Here is a 20,186-nt window from a genome sequence, read left to right on the forward strand (position 1 = left end):
ACGTTCGATTTAAATTTCAAACTTCTGTTCCTTTTACTTTTAGTGGTTTATTTCTCGCCCTCCATCAGACACTAAGAGTCTGTTCAGGCGGGCCTTGATGTGTGAAAATAATTTCTTTCAAGTTTATATTTTGCTCTGTATCTTTTCAGTTATTCGCTAGCATTTGTATTCAGGCTTAATAGTTTTCTGATCAGTATTATAACACTTTCCAAAGAGATAAGTCTTCAGTTTTTTTTTCTTGAAAGCTGCCACATTTTTGCTATTCTTGACATCAAGTGGAAGGTCGTTGAAGAGTCTTGGTGCAGCATGACAAAAAGTTTTTTTTTTTTTTGTATGATGTTAGGGTTATATATATACAGTATATATATATATATATATATATATATATATATATATATATATATATATATATATATATATATATATATATATATATATATATATATATATATATTGATCCTTTCTCCGGTTATATTTGTCAGTTTTCTTCGAAAATCGATGTCAAAACAGGAGCTTAAACATTATACAGGGGTCATATTTACAGTGAAATTTAGCACCATAAATATTACAGCCACAGAATTAATTTTCATTAGAAATTATTATTATTATTATTATTATTATTATTATTATTATTATTATTATTATTATTATTATTATTATTTCCTATGTTTTCAATATTGTGTCGTTATTGAAAAAAAAATCTTTTCAATCAAATCTGGCGAAATAGGATTTGCAAGATAAAAAGGAATTATTATTATTATTATAATTATTATTATTATTTCCTATGTTTCCAATATTGTATCGTTATTGATCAAAAAATCTTCTCAATCAAATATGGCGAAATAGGATTTGCAAATAAAGGAGATATTATTATTATTATTATTATTTCCCTTTGTTATCAATATTGTGTCGTTGTTATTAAAAAAAAAAAAAAAAAAAACTCCAACAAAATCTGGCGAAAAAGGATTTGCAAGAAAAAATAAAGAATTAGGAACTCGACAGAAAAACTGAATGACGAATCAAAATTTCAGATCATGAAGGTCTCACTCCCTAATAAAAAGTGATGAAAAAAATAGTATACCTCAAGGCTTTTTTTTTTCTTTCTTTTTTTTTTCTCTTTAACATAACACGTATTTTTGTTCATGGTGGCTGTTTTGATCTCCAAAGAATGGGGTACAAAAATACGTATATATATATATATATATATATATATATATATATATATATATATATATATATATATATATATATATATATATATATATATATATATATATATATATATATATGTGTGTGTGTGTGTGTGTGTGTGTGTGTGTGTGTATACACCCATGGTATATATATATATATATATATATATATATATATATATATATATATATATATATATATATATATATATATATATATATATATATATATACACCTATGGTATATACGGTATATAAGACGAATATTTTAGCTTTAAGAAAACATGAGATCTTAGAGCAGGTTCATTGATTTAAAAGTTATTTTTATCTGTAATGAAGTCTTAAGAATCTCTATTTCACTAATCCCTATTTATAAACCTGGAAAATCAATCAACATGAAAAACATTGAATGGTAATAGTCTTAAATCAATATAGGTGAATATTTTTTTTTATAGCATTCGTTTAGTTCCAATATCAATCATTAATAACAGCGATTATCTCTATAAACATAATATGCCCTTAATAGAAGGTTAAAATCTTAAGGTATCAGGTTTCAGTCTATGTTTCATCAGAATAAATACTCACCAGAACGTCAGCCGGGAAAGCCCAACCCCCCACTGTGCTGCGCAACCACAGCAGGAGCCTCCCAGTAAACAACTTAAATTCACAATCAACGGCGGGGATCGATCTGCTGCTATGCTAATGATAGGCGAACGGGTTGCCGCCGTACTTAGGTTTTCTATAAAGTGGTATTGACCAAACTATTCCCTCTAAAGTTTCTTCTTTAAATTCTTCCTAAAATTGGAACCATGATAGGTTAGTCCCTGCATCCCCAACAATAATTCACGAATAGTACGTAAACTAATACGAGTTTCATTGCAAATAAAACTTTCTTCCCCTTTCAATTACCCTCTAGCTACATTTAGGATATTGTACTGTATCCTACAATTAATCCGTTGAGATCGCCAGTTCTGTTTCCTAAAATTTTCTTATCACAAGGTTTGGATTGAAATCAATTTGATACATGGAATGTGGGCCCTATGATTTAGCACCGAGATCAAAGAGGCTATTTAGCACAGAGGTGCAAATGTGTGAAAATCCCGTAATTGCATCACAAAGTTAATGTTTAAAAAAGGTCTCTTGACAAAATGGAAAAACTAAGTGAAATGGAGGTATGATAGGAAGCTAAATAATGTAGTTACAGTGATTCAAATAAACCTACAGTGCACCCCATATAGGGTGCCACCGGGTGTTAGAATCTGTTTACGCTCCTGTTTTGTTTATCCCTTTGCTTTAAACCAATCAATTATCCAATCAAGTCAGAGCTAGCTAAAGTAGTTAGGGTGCCTATCCTATTGGCTCTTGCTTATTGAAAACCCACTTTGAACTACAATTCATGAAACCTTTTTCTTATATTTTTCCTCTTAATAAAATCCAGACGCAATAGATATGCCAAAGCAAGGGTTCTCACCGGTACTTTTATATTGAAAGGTCATGAGATTCGCCATTTAATCAGTTTCTCAATTCTCCTCTCCCGATTTTTCAAAAACATCTTCAAGCTTTGCTTGAGGTAATATGATCAATAATGTATGAAATATATGCAGGACAAAGGCCTTAGACGTCCTTCCACGTGTGTCTGTTATGGTCTTTCTATGCCCGGAAATCTTGGCTCGTCAATCCATCTTCCTTCCCCTGCTTCTTCGGCAACCTCTAGAGAACCCATTCTGTTATTTCTCTTGTTCATCTATTATCTGTTATTCTCATTATAGGTCCTGCTCATGTCCATTTCTCTTTCTTACATGTTAGAACACATCTACTTTAGTTTGGTCTCGTATTCATGTTGTTCTTTTTCTGTCTCTTAGTGTTATTCTCATCATTATTCTCTTCATAGTTGTTTGAGTTGTACAGAAACTAGTTCATGTTCTATCTAAGGCTTCAGTGAGGCTCAAAGTCTCTGATACATAAGTTAACACTGGTAGGACCATCACATTAAATACTTTAATGTATGGAGAAAGTGGCATTTTACATTTCATAATCTTAGTTTGTTTACCAAAATGTCTCCATCCTATGCTTATCCTTCTTTTAATTTCGTTCTCATGTTTTTGGGAAACACTTGCTGTCTGTCCTAAGTATGTAGATTCATTACCTGTAGAGGTTCATTCATAACACTTATTTGTTGTCTCACCATTTTCAATGAACATTATCTTAGTTTTACTCTTATTCATTTTCAGACCTACATTTTGGAGAAATCATTTATCCTATCATATAAACAAGTTAATACAATTTTAAATCAAATCTAACTCTACAAGAATGATAATACACTAATTAAAAGTGAAACTACATGATTTACAATGCACTTATACAAAAAGTCTGATATGGAAAATAGAAGAAACCTAAACAGCCAAAAATATGACAAATTTGGAAATCATTTGTATTTTTCTTCGCAATAAAAACCTTGATCTCTTTACAGTGGAGATTATTTTGGCGAAAGCTAAAACTAGTCAAAAGATTATTTAAGGGGGAGCAGTGCTTAGGCAGACCTGCCCGTTCACACCAGCACTAGTAACATGACGTTGCTCGTTGATTGCAGGCAGTACTTTCTCGGGGGATAGGAAATTGTGGGACAGTTATGTGTAAGAGGCTCAAGGTTTGTATAGCTAGGAAACATACAAATTATTTCCGAATTTGTCATTTATCATTGCACTATGTAAAAACCCTTTCGGTCTTTCCAGTGGAGACTCCCCATTAGGTGGGTGGAAGTCCTCAACCAACTGGCTGGTTTCTGCTCCGGGGTGTAACTCTGTGCTTTACGGAAGCCCTCAACCAACTGGCTGGTTTCTGCTCTAGGGTGCAACTCTGTGCTTTACGGGAGCCCTCAACCAACTGGCTGGTTTCTGCTCCGGGGTGCAACTCTGTGCTTTACGGAAGCCCTCAACCAACTGGCTGGTTTCTGCTCTAGGGTGCAACTCTGTGCTTTACGGAAGCCCTCAACCAACTGGCTGGTTTCTGCTCTGGGGTGCAACTCTGTGCTTTACACAAGTTTAATAGAGACACCCTGTCACCTAGCCAAATCTCAAAATGTGTGAGAGATAACGGCCTGAGCAATCTGTGCGATGGTGTGTGAACTAAGCATTGTGACATGACCAGGCAAGGGCAAAATTGGAGCTAAGCTCTGCACTTAACCCAGACATTGCCCGACTACACCTTGCATGGAGATCGGGGAAATAACAAATATATATGCATGTATATTGGGATACACAAGGGGCTATGGTACCCAACTTTCAGTTAGAGGAGGTCAACTTGCAGAGTTTCTTGGATGCTGAAACCCGGAGAGAGGGGAGAATGTAGAACAAAGAGGCGTCACTTTTACATGAATTCTCGACTTGCTATCAGGTAACGTCTGCCTCAACAAACTGCTACTTGTCCTACAAGGGTGCTGAGGTGTTTCTGACCACGTTTTGTGCAGTCCCCGTAGGGCCTATGGAAAAGTTTTCAAGTTCCTGTGGGTTACATCTTGCAAGTTATGGGCCGTGAAGGTCGTTTGGCATTTTCCACACACCCGCCTGTAATACCTGCCCCACAGAGTAGTTCTTTTCAAATGCCAGGGATGTGCTAATACCTCTGACGTCGTGAGCTCCAAGTCTATGGTCAAGACGAGTTGAGTCCGAGTGTAGGGCTCGTTCAATCATCATCATCTGCCGAATCCAGGCAGAGATTGTACTCCTGGTGATCCTCCTCTTGACCCTGCCTGTACTGACAAACAGTCTGTTGACATGTGGGCGAGCTCTTGTTGTTCACTTGAGATATTTCCTCAATGCCCCTGAATTGTTCACTTGAGATATTTCCTCAATGCCCTCTCAGGGCCTAGTAACAGCTGATCCAGATCATCAGGTACAGAACGGAGACTCACTCTGGAAGGCCCTAAATCTAGGATCCAGTGGAGCCAGATTTTATGTCTTAGCTAAAAACTGAAGGACAAGATTGAGTGTCACCAGCCTTATCCCCTTGAATGGGTGATGTCTTAGGACAGACTCTTAGCAGAGGCCAGGGCTAACAGGAAAATCATCATAGGGTCAAGCCACGGTCGGATGACTGATGAAGTGGTTCATAAGGTGCTCCTTACAGGGTTTATAGTTCACGAACTACTGTCCAAGGAGGAGGTCCGACTTCTGACTGAGGGCAAGTCCGTTCGAAACTTCGTATGAGGAGAGAACTCTCCATCGTGAAGGAAATGTTAATTCCACTCAATCTAAAGGCGAGGCTAAAGGCTTGAACAGTAACCTTTCACTGCTAAGACCAAGCAGTTTTTCCTCCCTGAGGTACAAGAGGAACACCCCTATCACTGGAATAGTGGTACTGAGAGGAGCGATACCCCCTCCACTACACCAACTGCTCCTTCCACAACACTAACTACAAAAGATAGACCACTTTGCCTTTGTAGACAGCAGATAACGACTCCCGAAGGTACAGTATATTGAAAGCCTTTTGCCAAGAGGAATTGCTGGACAACCTCCAGGCGTGAAGCCATAGCAAAGCTACTGCTCTGTGGAATATCTTACGTTTATCTGAGTAGATCGGGAAGTGGAGGGAGCTCCCTCGGTACCTCTGTGAGCAGATGTGAAAGGTCCGAGAACCATTGCATGCTGCCACATCATAGCTATTATGGTTATCAAGAGATCTTGCAATGCCCTTACCTTGTTCAGAAGCCTTCTTACTAGGGAGAAGAGGGAGAACACATAGATGTCTATATTGTCTCACTGATGTTGGAAGGCATCCTGCCAGATGGTTTGGAGATCTGGTACTGGTGAGCAGTACACAGGAAGATTGCGGTTGAGGGACGTTGCAAACAGTTCTATCATTGGTGAATCCCACAAAGTCAAGGCTTTGTTGGTTATCTGATATTTCAAAAACCACTCGGAGCCAACTATGTAAGTCTTCCTGCTCAGGTTGTTCGCCAGAATATGACAAATTCATTGATAATTTGTATTTTTCCGTAATAAAAATCTTCCATTATTTATATATGGATATATCTTTCGGAAAAGCTGGAAGGTAGCCTATTAGACTATTTGGTTCGAGGGAGCAACCCTACCCTGAGCCTGGGTAGGGGTTGGCGAGTGGTACCAGCCACCTGTATATGTACTCACGGAGCGGTGAAACTAGTCACTTCTTCTCTCCTCCTCAGGTTGCCATAGAAATTGATGAACATTGTTGTTCACGCTCATTTTGCGCTGGTTTTCTCTTTCGGTATAATTGTGCTTCTTCATTGACGCTCCCATGCGATAATGTCCTGGCTGCGAGGGTCTTGCTTGTTTATGTAAGCCACTACTGTGGTGTCGCTCATCTGCACCATGGCGTATCCTGAAAGGAGCTGATGGAATTGGTTCAAGGCTAGAAAGGGCACCTTCATCTCTAGGAGGTTTGTGGCACTGTTACTCAGACTCAGACCAAAGCCCGAAGGCCGTGTGGTGCAACAGGTGAGCCGCCGGCCTTTCTTGTGACACATCTGTGAAGAGAATCAATTCGGCGGGAGAGGAGAGATCTACAGTACTCCTTTGAGCAGGTTACTGACACCCACTAACTCGGTTCTCTCTTTTACTCTGATCCTATGGGAACCAGAAGCCATTTGGGACCAGTTGCTCCAAGGAGGACAGGTGCCCTATTATCCTCTACCACCAATGTGCTGGTGGTCGTCAATGTACGGAAAGCCTTTACCTAGTTTGCTGTCTTTTTTCATCTCAAGATATTCAAGATCTTGAGAAGGTTGCAGAGAAGACTTCTCGTGATTCACCACTATCCCTAAATCATGGAAAAACTTGAGGAGTTTGTCTCGATGGAGAAGAAGGATCTCCTTCAAGTCTGTGAAAATCAGCCATATGTCTAGGTAATGGAGATGAATGCCGTTCCTGTGAGCCAAGGTGGACACTAGGTAGAAGACCTGTGTGAACATGTGTGGTGTTGTGGAGCGGCCAAAACGGAACTATGCAATACTTCTGGTGACTTACAAGGTCTGTCAAGAATGGACCCACTACTAGAAGCAGGGGGTTAAATGTTAATATCACAGAACTTGACTGTATCAGTCACTAAAATTTTCTGGCCTACTGAAGAGGTATACTTTTCACGCTTCCCCGACTTCATATTCCGGGAGTAATTAAATCTTATTTTAGCCAATACATAGTTAAACATGAATAGAAAAATAAATATTATATAGAGTGTATGAACAAATAAATAAAAATTCAATTAAAGTTTACATTCACAATTTATTTTTGTACATTCTTGTCTTCGCAAATAGAATTTAGAAAAATATACCATCTAGGCTCAGAACCCGAAGACAAAATTCACATGATACGAGCTACGTGAATACACTTCTATCAACACAGACAAATATGTGATAGGATAATCAAACAAGGTTGTAAGAAAGAAATAAATTAACCACACAACTAAATCCTTAGACACACTGTTATCACCAAGTCTCTTGGATGCCTCAACCACAATTACTTTAAAAAACAATATCCCAATAAATTAATAATCTCACACACTGTATAAAACATTACAGTATACTGTATCAAAAACATACAAATCCTGCTGTATATGACAATATAAAAGTGAGAAATCTCTAGAAGACAGAATAGCTAAAAATTACGTTAAGATGGGACATGATTTGTCATTTTTTCTTAATAAACTCTGCAATGCACTGAGTAATATCTGCCATCAATGAATGTTGTTTCTCTTCAGAGCATCTTTTGATTGAAGCTGTTACAAATTTTCCAAAGGATTCGGCAACTTCAGCAGCCTTTTTTTCTTGATGTATGGACAGTTTTGCTTTTTTGGATGAAGACCCCCCCATTCTGGAACTACTTCTGGATATTACGTTATCACACCCTCTGTCAATACCCACTGTATATGAACACCCAGCAACAGCAGGGTCTACAGCGTTTCTTTTGACCGAGTTATTATTGGCACTCCATTCACCACCAACTCGGAGTTCATCTTCTGTTTCTTGGTTCTGCTGCTGTAATCCATTTAAGATAGACAGACTTGCAATTGGTAATCTACCTCTGGAGCCTTCTACTTTGACTGAGACTGGGTTTGCTCTCTCCTGAAACAAAAAGGAATGCTAATGTTGAAAGTATCTTTTGTGTCATTCTCATAAATTCTACAGAACAATTATGGCAACGGTGGAAACCAATTATAAGAGGAAAGAGGAATTCAGTACTCTGAGTGACATAATGCTTATGTTACACTGTTAATAAATATAGAAAGCTTTAAGAAATGTTGGGGTCCCAAAAATGTGTTCCCATTCATACTTTTGAATGCAGGATACTGTATTTTTCATCAAATAAAAATCTTCATGTCAAGAAGAGGAATATGTAACGGAAGGATAATCATAGTACTGTAATCATTTTGTTTTGTTATCCATCTATGGACAGGGAGACCTTGGAGAGTTTGCAAGTGGAAAATCAAACTGAAAGTTATTTGGTATTAAGGACATGTAAAATTCTTTGAAATGGTGAATTTACCATAGGGAAAATGTTGCATGATGTTATTGCAGTAAGAAGCTTTAAGATCCTCTGAAACTACCGTATCACATGATAGGTTATTAGGAGATACAGTGGCGATCTAATTTTTGCATGGTCAAAGGACATCACCTGCTCCTCAAGTTACTGATTCTGCTCCCTCTGTCTTGAAAGTGCAAGACATCTTGGCAAGTAAATAACCTGTCCTATAATCTGAATAAAGTACGGAGGAGAGGCAGTATTGCTAGTGTGCTACATGAACTAGTAGTGCTATTCTTAATAATTCTAACATTGCTAACAGTCCTCTTTTTGGTTGGTATTAATACTGTACTCAAATTGCCTTAAAGAAAGCAATGGCTATTTTTTTTAGTAAGAATGTGCAACTTACATAGTAGTGCAATAATTCCAAGGACAGAAGTGTTCTCAAAACAACACCCTATTAATTCAAAGACAGATAAATTCTCTAATTGTCATAACTGTAAAACCCAGTAAAGCCTCAATCCGTTAAGTAAAGGTACATAACATAACAAATAAATGTACGTATACTATAGTATGTTTAAGAATATGATCCCAAATTATAAAATACACCAATGTTAATTGTTTCATTCAAACTACAGCATTGTACATAAATTGCCTATCGATACAACCAAAAAAAATTTAATTCTTGAAATAAAAGCAAATGTACAAATCTTACCCTTATATGAAAACTGAAAAGGAAAATAAAAGAGAGATGAGCTTACCCCAGGCAGAGGAATTTTTGCTTCAATACTTTTTTTCAGCGAGTCGACCAGAAAAAGCATCCGATTGAAGTGAATCCACTTTGATTCATTTGTCTCCTGATTTGGCTGGCTTTTGCGAGCATTAACTTTCCTAACTTCGTGGATGAAAAGTGTCCTCAAGTTCCGGAATTTTCTCCATACATCCTCTGAAAAATATAACAAAGCATTTCATTTATTTTCACTTTAGAGAAGTAAAATATATTTATAGATATATAAAAAAACCTGCTATTCAACTAAATGGGAGTTTTGTCTTTAAATCAAGAACCAATATCAATGAGAACCTAAAGTTTTTTTATTAGAATTAAGTCCTTCAGAATAGCAAAAAAAAAAGTCATCCTAACTACAGGTCCTCAATTTACAAGCATTTGGAGACAAACACAAATCCAAATTAAATTATAAGTCTCAGATATTGTATTAAGTTTGTATACATTAAGAGGATAATGAAATATTGTAATAATACAGTATTATATAACCTAATACAATAAGCAAAATATTTGTAACAACCTGGTATTTATTTCAGATGAAACGGCACTATTTGTTAACCCTTTTACCCCCAAAGGACGTACTGGTACGTTTCACAAAACTCATGCCTTTACCCCCATAGACATACCGGTACGTCCTCGCAAAAAAATGCTTTAAAATTTTTTTTTTTCATATATTTGATAATTTTTTGAGAAAATTCAGGCATTTTCCAAGAGAATGAGACCAACCTGACCTCTCTATGACAAAAATTAAGGCTGTTAGAGCAATTTAAAAAAAAAAAATATATATACTGCAAAATGTGCTGGGGAAAAAATAACCCCTTGGGGGTTAAGGGTTGGAAATTTCCAAAGAGCCTGGGGGTAAAAGGGTTAACTTTATCTATTGGAAATCCTAATATATGGGAGTTAGGTTAGGCCTACCCTGAGCCGAAATTTAACAAAAATCGACTTACAAACAGCTTCTTGGAGCCTATTAAGTTAGTAACTTGAGGAACTTCTTATCAAATATGAGAAGGGATTAGAAACCAGTCTTCAATTAGTGATAATAACTGTTGCAAATATGATAAAAGATTGATAGAGGGCAGAATGAGTGCTCCTAAATAACTTGATGACAATAGAAAAGAAAATATCTTGGAACATGTTATTTTTATTAATAAAATAAATTTTAGAATATACTTACCCGATAATCATGTAGCTGTCAACTCCGTTGCCCGACAGAATTCTATGGAGGGATACGCCAGCTATCACAATACTAGAAGGGGGTGTACTTACCAGCGCCACCTGTGGCCAGGTACTCAATCATTTGTTGTTGACACCTCCTCAATTATTCCTCGGTCCACTGGTTCTCTCTGGGGAGGAAAGGGAGGGTCGATTAAATCATGATTATCGGGTAAGTATATTCAAAAATTTATTTTATTAATAAAAATAACATTTTTCAATATTAAACTTACCCGATAATCATGTAGCTGATTCACACCCAGGGAGGTGGGTGAAAACCAGTGTACATGATTAAAGGATAGCTAAGTATCCCATATTTCATATAACAGTTATCTCAAATAACAATGAAATAATAAGTACCTGGTAAGGAAGTCGAATAGAACCGTTACTCTGCCTTTTATTTAAAGTTCGTCTTCCTTACTGAGCGCAGCGTTCCTCTTGGAGGCTGAATCAACCCAAAGGTGCCAAAGTACAAGGGGTTGCAACCCTACTAAAGGACCTCTACCAAACCTTTAACCCAGGCGCTTCTCAAGAATGAACAGACCACCCGCCAAATCCAAGGATGCGGAAGGCTTCTTAGCCTACCGTAACAACCATAAAAACAACAATAAAAGTATTCAAGAGAAAGGTTAAAAAGGTTATGGGATTAAGGGAATGTAGTGGCTGAGCCCTCACCTACTACTGCACTCGCTGCTACGAATGGTCCCAGGGTGTAGCAGTTCTCGTAAAGAGACTGGACATCTTTCAGATAAAATGATGCAAACACTGACTTGCTCCTCCAATAGGTTGCATCCATAATGCTCTGCAGAGAACGGTTTTTATTAAAGGCCAACGAAGTAGCTACAGCTCTTACTTCGTGGGTCCTTACCTTCAGCAATGCAAGGTCTTCCTCCTTTAAGTGAGAATGTGCTTCTCTGATCAGAAGCCTTATATAGTACGAAAGCCCATTCTTGGACATGGGTCTCGAGGGTTTCTTGATGGCACACCATAAGGCTTCTGACTGTCCTCGAATAGGTTTAGACCTCTTCAGATAATATTTGAGAGCTCTGACAGGGCAAAGAACTCTCTCTAGTTCGTTACCTACCATGTTGGAGAGGCTAGGTATTTCGAACGATCTAGGCCAAGGACGTGAAGGAAGCTCGTTCTTTGCTAGGAATCCAAGCTGAAAAGAACATGTAGCTGATTCGGTTGTGAAACCAATGTTCTTGCTGAAGGCATGAACCTCACTGACTCTCTTAGCTGTTGCAAGGCAAACGAGAAAAGCAGTCTTGAGGGTAAGATCCTTGAAGGAAGCTGACTGGAGAGGTTCGAACCTAGATGTCATAAGGAACCTTAAGACTACGTCTAGATTCCAGCCTGGAGTGGAAAGACGACGTTCTTTAGACGTCTCAAAAGACTTGAGAATGTCTTGAAGGTCCTTGTTGGAAGACAGGTCCAAACCCCTGTGGCGGAGAACTGAGGCCAACATGCTCCTATACCCTTTAATCGTAGGTGTTGAAAGGGATCTCTCATTCCTAAGATGAAGAAGGAAGTCAGCTATTTGGATCACAGAGGTATTGGTAGAGGATATTGAATTGGCTCTACACCAGCTTCGGAAGACCTCCCACTTAGACTGGTAGACTCTACGAGTGGAAATTCTTCTAGCTCTGGCAATCGCACTGGCTGCCTCCTTCGAAAAGCCTCTAGCTCTTGCGAATCTTTCGACAGTCTGAAGGCAGTCAGTCGAAGAGCGTGGAGGTTTGGGTGCAACCTGTCTACGTGTGGTTGACGTAGAAGGTCCACTCTTAGAGGTAGAGTCCTGGGGAAGTCGACTAGCCATTGAAGTACCTCTGTGTACCATTCTCTTGCAAGCCAAAGGGGAGCAACCAGCGTCAGCCGTGTCCCTTCGTGCGAGACGAATTTCTGCAGAACTTTGTTTATAATCTTGAACGGAGGGAATGCGTACAGGTCGAGATGGGACCAGTTCAGAAGAAAAGCATCCACATGAACCGCTGCAGGGTCTGGAACAGGGGAACAATAAAGCGGAAGTCTCTTGGTGATGGAGGTGGCAAACAGATCCATGGTAGGTTGACCCCACAAGGTCCAAAGTCTGTTGCACACACTCTTGTGGAGGGTCCATTCCGTGGGAATGACCTGATTCCTTCTGCTGAGGCGATCCGCTGAAACATTCATATCGCCCTGGATGAACCTCGTGACCAGTTTGAGGTTTAGACCTCTTGACCAAATGAGGAGGTCCCTTGCGATCTCGTAAAGGCTCCTCGAATGGGTCCCTCCTTGCTTGGAGATGTAAGCCAAGGCTGTGGTGTTGTCTGAATTCACCTCCACCACTTTGCCTAGCAGGAGGGACTTGAAGTTCAACAGGGCAAGATGAACTGCTAACAGTTCCTTGCAGTTGATGTGGAGTAATCCTTGTTCCTTGTTCCATACTCCTGAGCATTCCCGTCCGTCCAAGGTCGCACCCCAGCCCGAGTCCGATGCATCCGAGAAGAGATGAAGATGGGGGGTCTGGATGGCCAATGATAGACCCTCCTTGAGAAGGAGATTGTGCTTCCACCACCGGAGAGTGGTCTTCATCTCTTGGTTGATAGGGATAGAGACTGCTTCTAGAGTCGAGCCCTTGTCCCAATGAGCCGCAAGATGGAATTGAAGAGGGCGGAGGTGGAGTCTCCCTAGCTCGACAAACAGGGCCAGTGATGAGAGGGTCCCTGTGAGACTCATCCACTGTCTCACTGAGCAATTGCTCCTCTTCAGCATGCTCATGATGCACTCTAGGGCTTGGTTTATCCTGGGGGCCGATGGAAAAGCCCGAAAATCCCGACTCTGAATCTCCATTCCCAGGTACACAATGGATTGGGAGGGAATGAGTTGAGATTTCTCTATATTGACTAATAGACCTAGGTCTCTGATTAGATCTAAAGTCCAAGAGAGGTTCTCCAGACAACGACGACTCGTGGAGGCTCTCAACAGCCAGTCGTCTAGGTAGAGGGAGGCTCTGATGTTCGATAAGTGCAGGAATTTCGCTACATTCCTCATCAGATGAGTAAAGACCATAGGAGCTGTGCTTAGGCCAAAACACAGGGCTTGGAACTGATAGACAACCTTTCCGAAAACGAATCTCAGGAAAGGTTGGGAGTCTGGATGAATGGGAACGTGAAAGTATGCATCTTTCAAGTCCAACGAGACCATCCAGTCCTCCTGTCTGACCGCTGCTAAGACCGACTTGGTCGTCTCCATTGTGAACGTCTGCTTGGTGACATACTCGTTGAGAGAGCTGACGTCCAGCACCGGTCTCCAACCTCCTGTCTTCTTGGCCACAAGAAAGAGACGGTTGTAGAAGCCCGGGGATTGATGGTCCCGGACTATAACCACTGCCTTCTTCTGCACAAGTAGCGACACCTCCTGTTGCAATGCTAGCCTCTTGTCCTCTTCTTTGTAGTTGGGAGAGAGGTTGATGGGCGATGTGGTCAGAGGCGGTTTGAGGCAGAATGGAATCCTGTAACCGTACCTCAGCCAACTGACAGACTGTGCGTCTGCACCTCTCTTCTCCCAGGCTCGCCAGAAGATCTTGAGTCTGGCTCCTACTGTTGTCTGGAGAATCTGAGAGTCAGTTCTTTCCCTTAGATGTCCTGGATCCTTTCCTAGACTTGCCCCTGTGAGAGTCTGGACGGGAGCTTCCTCGGCTGGGGGCTCTACCACGAAAGGGCGGTATGAACCTCGTAGCCGGGGTATCAGCCACTGGGGAGCGATAAGTCTTGGGGACAGAGGTGGTAACCTTAGACTTACGAGCCGATGAGGCTACAAGATCGTGCGTGTCCTTCTGTATCAGGGCAGCCGACAAGTCCTTAACTAGCTCCTCGGGAAAGAGGAACTTTGAGAGTGGAGCAAAAAGGAGTTGTGACCGTTGGCACGGTGTAATGCTGGCGGAGAGGAAGGTACATAGTTGTTCCCTTTTCTTCAATACCCCTGATACAAATAACGACGCTAGCTCACCCGATCCATCTCTGATGGCCTTATCCATGCAGGACATAATTAGCATGGCAGAATCTTTGTCCGCAGGAGAGGTTTTCTTGCTGAGGGCTCCCAGGCACCAGTCGAGAAAGTTGAACATTTCGAAAGCTCTGAACAACCCTTTCAGAAGATGATCCAGGTCTGAGAAGGTCCAACAAACCTTCGAGCGTCTCATCGCAGTCCTCCTAGGCGAGTCCACCAGACTTGAGAAGTCAGCCTGGGCAGAGGCAGGTACTCCCAAGCCTGGTGCTTCCCCTGTTGCATACCAAACGCAACCTTTCGAAGCGAGCTTCGTTGGAGGGAACATGAAGGAAGTCTTGCCAAGGTGTTGTTTAGACTGAAGCCACTCCCCTAAGATCCTTAAAGCCCTCTTGGAGGATCTAGCTAGGACAAGCTTAGTATAGTTGGACTTAGCTTGTTGTACGCCCAGCGAAAACTCAGATGGAGGAGAGCGGGGAATAGCAGAGACGAAGTGGTCTGGGTAAATCTCCCTGAGTAGAGCCAAGACCTTTCGAAAATCAATAGACAATGGAGAAAGCTTAGACTCCTCCACGTCTGATGAGGGATCAAGGTCTGCTTCCTCATCATCCGACACTTCATCAGCAGAGGGTAGCGAAGCGATAGGACCAGAATGCTGAACCGCAGAGTCAGAACGGGTAGGAACAATAACAGAGGTTTCCTCATCTTGAGGGAAAACCTGAGGCTCAGACTGCATAGGCTGAACAACAGACGAAGCAGAAGGCAGGCGCATGGGTGAAGGAGGTTGACTCCTAGCAAGAGTTGAACCCAAGGATTGCACAAGCTGAGCGGAGGACGGAGGTGGAGTAGTCCGTTCCTGTTCCTGTGAGATGAGAGGAGCATGAAGAGGTTGAGGCTGCGCAGAACAAGGTAAAGTTCTCTCAAGCTGAGGCTCCTGAGGCGCAAGTCCAGGGTGTAGAGGAGCTTGCCTAGAGGAGGGTTGAGCTCGCTGCAGCGATGGTTGAGCAGACAGACTCACGGAGGGGAGAGGTTGTTGTACCCCAACCGAGAGTTGCACCACTGGTGGAGCAGCAAGGGGAGGAGGAGGAAGAGTGGAATAACTCTCCTGATCCCAAAGCAAGGGTTGCCTTAAAGAAGGCTGAGGCTGAACAACACTGGGAACAGCAAACTCCGAAAGTGGCTCAACATCGTACGCCTGGCAGATGGTGCTGCGACCAGGCGGAGCAGGTGCAGGCTGGGCGAGCACAGGCGGAGCGAGAACAGGAGGAGGGAGTGTAGGCGGAGGAGGAGGTGCAACACTCTCAGCCCGACACTCACGCATCAAGTCCGAAAGCTGAGCTTGCATGGACTGAAGCAGGGTCCACTTGGGGTCGGCAGAAACGATAACAGACTGAGGTAAAGTCACAGTCGGGGTCTGTATAGGCAGAACCTTACTCCTCTTGGGCGGAGTACAGTCGACCGATGACTGAGGCGAGTCGGAGCTGAGCCAATGACTACAACCTGGCTGAGCACTCGCTGACTGAACTCTACGTTTAAGCGGTCTCGAGACCTGAGACCAACGTTTCTTCCCTGCATGAAGATCAGCGGACGAGAAGACGGGCTCAATCGTCTGCAGGTGGGAGTGACGGTCTAAGGAAGACACGCCCGCAACCACCGAGGATAATTCTGTGCGCCTAACAAGGCCTGTCGAACCCTTAAGCCCTTCGACATTGCTTCTCCCCTGGGCATGGGAGCTTGCAAGAGGTCCCGGACTGGGAGGACGACTGGCTCGCACAGAAAAATCCTCACGCACCACACTGGCACCACTAGCACTTGGCACTGCACAGACACTAGCACTCGTCACAGCACTGGCACTATTTCCACCCACTGCACTCTTGACCTTCAGTTCTTTAACCTCGGCCATCAGAGACTTATGGTCACTTACCACTGATTCTACTTTATCTCCTAAAGCCTGAATAGCACGCAAAACAGTTGACATATCAGGCGGAGGGCACACAGTAGGTTCGGGGGTAGCCACTACAGGGGTAGGAAAAGGTAGGGGATCATGAGGTGAGGAAAACATAGAAGAGTGAGAAGAACTTCTCCTAACTCTACCTCTCTCTAACTTAGATGAATATTTTAAAAGACGGACAAAATCCAATTCCGAAAGTCCGGCGCACTCCTCACATCGATTTTCTAATAGACAGGGCCTGTCCCTACAGTCAGAACAAGCGGTGTGAGGATCTACCGAGGCCTTCGGAATACGCCTATTGCAAGACCTACATCGTCTATGGGAGGGAGCTTGCGAAACGTCAGACATCTTGTTTCAAAGAGTTAGTCAAAGGGTGATCCAAAAACAAGCAAAAATTCATTAACCGTTAATCAGTATTTATATAAAAGCTATCTAGCTAATATAAAAAGGATTCCAGTATGCGACAGCCGTTAATCTAAGAGAATACTTCACCAAATATCCATGAATAAACTCGAAGACCATAAGCGTATCCCAGAACGTCTAGCCGGAAGCACGACAGAGGAATAATTGAGGAGGTGTCAACAACAAATGATTGAGTACCTGGCCACAGGTGGCGCTGGTAAGTACACCCCCTTCTAGTATTGTGATAGCTGGCGTATCCCTCCATAGAATTCTGTCGGGCAACGGAGTTGACAGCTACATGATTATCGGGTAAGTTTAATATTGAAAATTTCTGGTTAATGGTCATATCACTTACTCTATTTTTTATAGGTTAAAAAGTGCGCAATAGATGATATTATATATAAGAAAACCATTATTATACCTTATCTTACAATGCATTTTATACTTTACTAATTTGTGGGTCAAATTTAAAAATGCCCAGTACTTCAGGATTCCAAAATCATAAGGCTGGTAGGAAAGCTTATGGTAGGATAGTCAGGATTTTCTGGGGGGGGGGGGGGTGTCACGGACAACTCGCTGCCTTTACTAATTTCTCAACGTTTAGCTGTGCTTGGTCATATCACTATCCCAAGATAAGGCTCAAAACAGCAGTGAATTGGTAAGAGAACTGGTTTTTGTTATGAAAAGATATACTGCAGATAACTGTGCTTTTTAGAACTAACCATATTACAGTACTTAGGAATGAATTTAGGCTAATTTTGCATTATCGATACACTAATATGTTTATATCTATCATATTTCAAAGTCTGCTTGCTAAAAGCATGCAAATCTTTTACATACATACATATACCAAGGCACTTCCCCGAATTTTGGGGGGTAGCCGACATCAACAAATGAAACAAAAACAAAAAGGGGACCTCTACTCTCTATGTTCCTCCCACCCTGTGGCCGCGGGGGCATAAAAACAATTAGAATAACGCGACTAAAAGGGACGGGACGAGGGGGCTGGGAACCCCCTCTCCTGTATCTACAATACTGTGAGACATCGACAAGGCAAATCTTTTGGAATCCCATAATTATACCATACATTCATAGTAAAAAAAAAAAAAAAATCGGTAAAATTATAGACCAACACGGGATAATATTTCTAAAAGGAAAAACAGCTTTGCCAACAGTAAATTGTGTGCTTTCAACAAATTTGCCCTTTATATCCACTACAAATAAGCCGATCGCCCATTATCTATGGGGCTTCGGGGGGGAGGGGGGAGCCAGAAATAATGTGATTTTCGACTGAAATAAAGGTAAAATTCATTGCAAGCACACTATCAATGGTAAGAAAAATAGTTTGTCCTTTGAGAACAGGTTTTCCCTGAACGAAAAAATATAAATTTTGAGATTATTCAAAACACCACAAAACCTCCCAACACCTCACCTAACCTAACCTAGTAATTATCAGTTCACCGACCTACCCGAGGCGCAAACCTCCGGACCCCTTTTCCCAGATCTCAGACCTAGCCGGGGACCAAGCCTTCCAAAACCCCCTTCCCAGGTCTGATCTAACGGTGGTGGTGGTGGTGGGGGGGGGGATGCACATGAAGATTTAAATGGTTAAAAAATTACTAGGTATGCACACACAAACGAACAGGAGCAATTGCACAGAAAGCTTAAAATAGTTAATTCATAATAAGTTATGTACAGTACACTTGAGCGAACAGGAGAAATTATGTGCGAATTGTAGAATGTCAAACGGCTTAGAAATACCTCGAGAGCATTGGATGCCAATGTATTGTAATTTTTCCTGGACTTATCATGCATTCCAGATAATAATGTACAGAGAAGAAAAGGTTTATTTTACAATTATCTATTGATTTCTTAGTATATTTTCCCCACACTAAACCCTATTTCCCACTGGATGGGCCCCGTTGTCGGTGGATATATCTCGCTATATACAATACTTGCATTGAAAATAGAGTTCACGTTCGAATAGGCTGTTTTCCTCCGTTCTCCTCTGGGAAAACTCTTTTTGGTAACTGTCGGTAGAGTCCCACCCAGCCATTACTGCTTGCATGTACATAGGACGTTGTTTTATTTTTTATCGCGAGCGAACCGAGCACGTGGCGGAGCAAAAACCATTAATTTTGGTAATATTTCAATAGAGTCCTTCATGGTTTGTTCTCAGCCGTGGACTCGCTTCGCTCGCAAAAAAAAAAAAAAAAAAAAAAAAAAATTCAAGCTCTACGTATGGCAAACGGTAGTGGCTAGGTAGGACTCTACCGAACTATTACTGACATGTTATGGTATTAGGTCAAGTTAGGGTAATGTCTTACCTGGTGACAATTCAAAATCATCTTCGTATCCCGATTCTCTTTTTATGATGGCTGCAATATCTTCGACTTTCCGCCTCTTCAGCATAGGCTTTGTAAAATGTGGATGGCTTGGATCCCACAGGAGCCTGTTTGCCCTTATATAATGGATCAACATCTCTTCCATTAAGGTTGACCATAAGGGCATGATTTCACTAGCACTATCATCGTTAACTCTTCTTTCTGGATTTCTTTCGAATCTCCCATTGGGCGAATGATGGTCTACTGACTCCATAATACGAAATATCAGTACAATTTTAATTACAGTAGACAGGTAGGCTTAAATTATCACTAACTATATCTATGCCTAGTAAAGTCTATTGTTTTTTTTAGATCAAGAGTCAAGACCACTGATATATACCTGAGAGACTGGAAGTGGAGTACTGTTGGTTCGCCATATTACTCCTCTCAATATATTTTCCTGTAAAAATGAACTGATCCAAGATTGTGATATTAGTCTTTGGAGAACACAAAGATTATCACCTATGCCTTTGAGTTCTCTTGCTTGAGGATAGACTCGGACACACTATTCTATCTCATTTCTCTTCCTCTTGTGTTTTGGAGTTGTTATAGTTTATATATAAAAGATGATTTAAGCTTAAAATAGTTTTTGACTGTTCATTGCTCTCCTTGTACTTTATTTATTTCCTTTTTTTTCTTTCCTCACTGGGCTATTTTCCTTGTTGGAGCCTTAGTGTTGTAGCTTAGCTTGTAATAATAATAATAATAATAATAATAATAATAATAATAATAATAATAATAATAATAATAATAATAATAACTTTATGCGAATAGGCCTAT

At 41.1% G+C, this 20,186-nt stretch overlaps 2 protein-coding genes across 2 annotated transcripts in view; one reads left to right on the forward strand and one right to left on the reverse strand.

The window, feature by feature from the left end:
* The window catches only part of wash (washout), a 136,634-nt gene that overhangs the window by 28,413 nt on the left and 88,035 nt on the right, over positions 1-20,186 (forward strand). The gene's annotated exons all lie outside the window — the stretch shown is intronic.
* Positions 7,428-19,745, reverse strand: LOC137634987 (uncharacterized). Its single transcript, XM_068367589.1, has 3 exons — positions 19,350-19,745; positions 9,445-9,629; positions 7,428-8,286 (listed from the first exon to the last, which is right to left on the reverse strand). The coding sequence occupies exons 1-3, from the start codon at positions 19,618-19,620 to the stop codon at positions 7,852-7,854; spliced, it is 891 nt and encodes a 296-aa protein (XP_068223690.1). The 5' UTR covers positions 19,621-19,745; the 3' UTR covers positions 7,428-7,851.

This window comes from Palaemon carinicauda, chromosome 45 (genome assembly GCF_036898095.1).
Source record: "Palaemon carinicauda isolate YSFRI2023 chromosome 45, ASM3689809v2, whole genome shotgun sequence".
Lineage (NCBI taxonomy): Eukaryota > Metazoa > Arthropoda > Malacostraca > Decapoda > Palaemonidae > Palaemon > Palaemon carinicauda.